The sequence below is a fragment of the Ciona intestinalis genome, chromosome 8 (assembly GCF_000224145.3).
Source record: "Ciona intestinalis chromosome 8, KH, whole genome shotgun sequence".
Taxonomy (NCBI): domain Eukaryota; kingdom Metazoa; phylum Chordata; class Ascidiacea; order Phlebobranchia; family Cionidae; genus Ciona; species Ciona intestinalis.
The window spans coordinates 2,888,622-2,890,775 of NC_020173.2; the positions used below are offsets into that span (position 1 = coordinate 2,888,622).

A 2,154-nucleotide genomic window follows, 5' to 3' on the forward strand; every position below is an offset into this window, starting at 1 on the left:
CGAGTTTGGGATAAATCGTATGCGAAATGGCTTTAAACAATTATAATAGGTGATTATGTCACTTTTAAGTGTAATTACAGTAAAATTTTATTCGTACCAACTACAGATTGTTGTACAAGCTGTTTTTTTTTGTTCATATTTATATTTTTTCTTGTACGATATTATTACTGTGCGAGCTTTATAACTGAAGAAGTCGATTTGTCTTTTGAGACGACCAACGGTCGGTGGATTGTTCATCGACTCGCTCGATTACTTACGCCTATTCACCACACCCGAGACTGAGAAGAAATCCGAAATTCGTCTTTCGTAGAATGCCGACGATTAATGTTTACTGTGCAATAGTTGTTTGAAAGTAACTGTCTCCAGCATTATACACAAATGATGGATATGGAATTAGAAAATATCGTTGCTAACACCGTTTACCTTAAAGCCAGAGAAGGTAAGCCTTAACTTACACATTTATATAATTACGTACGGTATTTTTACCGGTTTTTAGTAAATATGATACCTTAGATTAATAAATATGCTTACAATGGCCATAAATATGCATATGTATTCAGTATATGTAGAATGTGAAGCATAAAAGTGGTATTTTGGTATGTCAAACTACTCTGCTCTGCATTCATTCAAGTTGTTTCAAACTGTATTTATGCATAACGTGATAAATAATTCATTGAAGTCTTTGTGTCATTGATAGAATATTGCTTTGTGTCATAGATATTCATGTGTGGGTAGATAAAGTTTTGCATGCTGCATTTCTATTGCAGCTCCTATAGTTCTGTGAGCATAACCATTTGAATTGCTTCTTGCATACTGCAAAGTCCAATTCCAATATACAAGAAATGTTACCAAATAGTTCTTCTTATAAAAATAAGTTTGACATACTTTGTCGTTCCTTTATGGTAGTTTAATATTTAACAATGCTATGTTCTTTTATAAACCAATTTAATAGGGTTATTACCTAATATTAATATTTTTAACTGGGTTACAGACTACAAGCTCTTATGGCTAAACCCACCAAATTAAAGTCTCTAACTTCCAATTAATAAATGAGTTTCATGGTTTTACATGTATATATATATAAGCAGTTGTAAATTGGGTTTTGCATTGGGTAAACTGGATTCGGTCCGAACCACTTGGTAAAACTTTCATTTCTCTAGAATGTCAGTTTGCTTATTAATTTTGTCTCTGCAGACTTTAAATTGATTGAATTACAAATAAGATTTGTTTGTTTGGTAAATATGTATTACTGATAAAAGAAAACACACATCTAAAACTTGGTAAAGTGCACTGTGTGTTTTTCAGGTGTTTAATATTAAAGAAAAGGGATATTAAAATTAATATGCAGAATGAACATTATTGGTGTATGTGACATAAATCATGATTTGTATTAGTTATGAATAACCAGTGGATTTTGTTATACATACCTAAATAATCCGGTATCTTTATATAGTTTGCTTTGTATTTGTTGAGTGTTCTTAATCTCATTAAAGAATCTGCCTCTACAGGGAATAAAAGACCTACTTGATTAATTACTTTTATCAATTAATTGTCACTCAGTTAAATTTCATGTGTGCACTCCTAATTTGGGATCTTAGTTTAAAGGGACACTTGGCACACAGAAGGCTGATGAATTTGAGCTTTTGTGTCAGTGATTTGTTGGGATAACACTTCTGAACCATAAACTAAACTATCCAGAACTGAGAAGTTTACCCTAATTGTTGTCCATAACTCATTGGGTAAACTTTAAACATTGATAGAACTTTGTCACTTTAGTATAATAAATCATATTTACATTTTACAAATAAATTTTGGTTTAACATAATGTCTTACCGTTGACCTTTGTATTATATAGTAAATGTATAGTTTATTTAAAAATCCAATGAATTAGTTGTTATGAGGCTCAGAGATCTGTCCAATTACAATGGGGGTAATGGTCATAGGTATCGCCCATCAATAAATGCAATGTGTTTGTCTACAGCGAGACTGCATAATTGTTGCTTGTGGTGCCAAGGAATATACCAGGCTTATGTATAAATAATACAAGCAATCCGCAGTGTATGTAATGCATATATATATAAAGTGTGTTAGGTTGTATAGAAATTTTTTCATGTATATACTCTATACTGTTTGTCACTACAGTCCTTTAAAATA

At 31.3% G+C, this 2,154-nt stretch overlaps 1 protein-coding gene across 3 annotated transcripts in view; it reads left to right on the forward strand.

Annotated features, from left to right (window-relative positions):
* Window positions 1–278: 278 nt before the first annotated feature.
* The window catches only part of LOC100186924 (G protein-coupled receptor kinase 6), a 19,131-nt gene continuing 17,255 nt past the window's right edge, over window positions 279–2,154 (forward strand). For 2 of the 3 annotated variants that reach the window (XM_009861002.3, XM_009861001.3), the window contains exon 1: window positions 279–439. In XM_009861002.3, the coding sequence (XP_009859304.1) occupies window positions 379–439 (61 nt within the window). In that variant the 5' untranslated portion in view covers window positions 279–378. Of the gene's footprint in view, window positions 446–2,154 lie in introns of all 3 variants that reach the window. The other variant, XM_026835433.1, reaches the window with a different exon arrangement.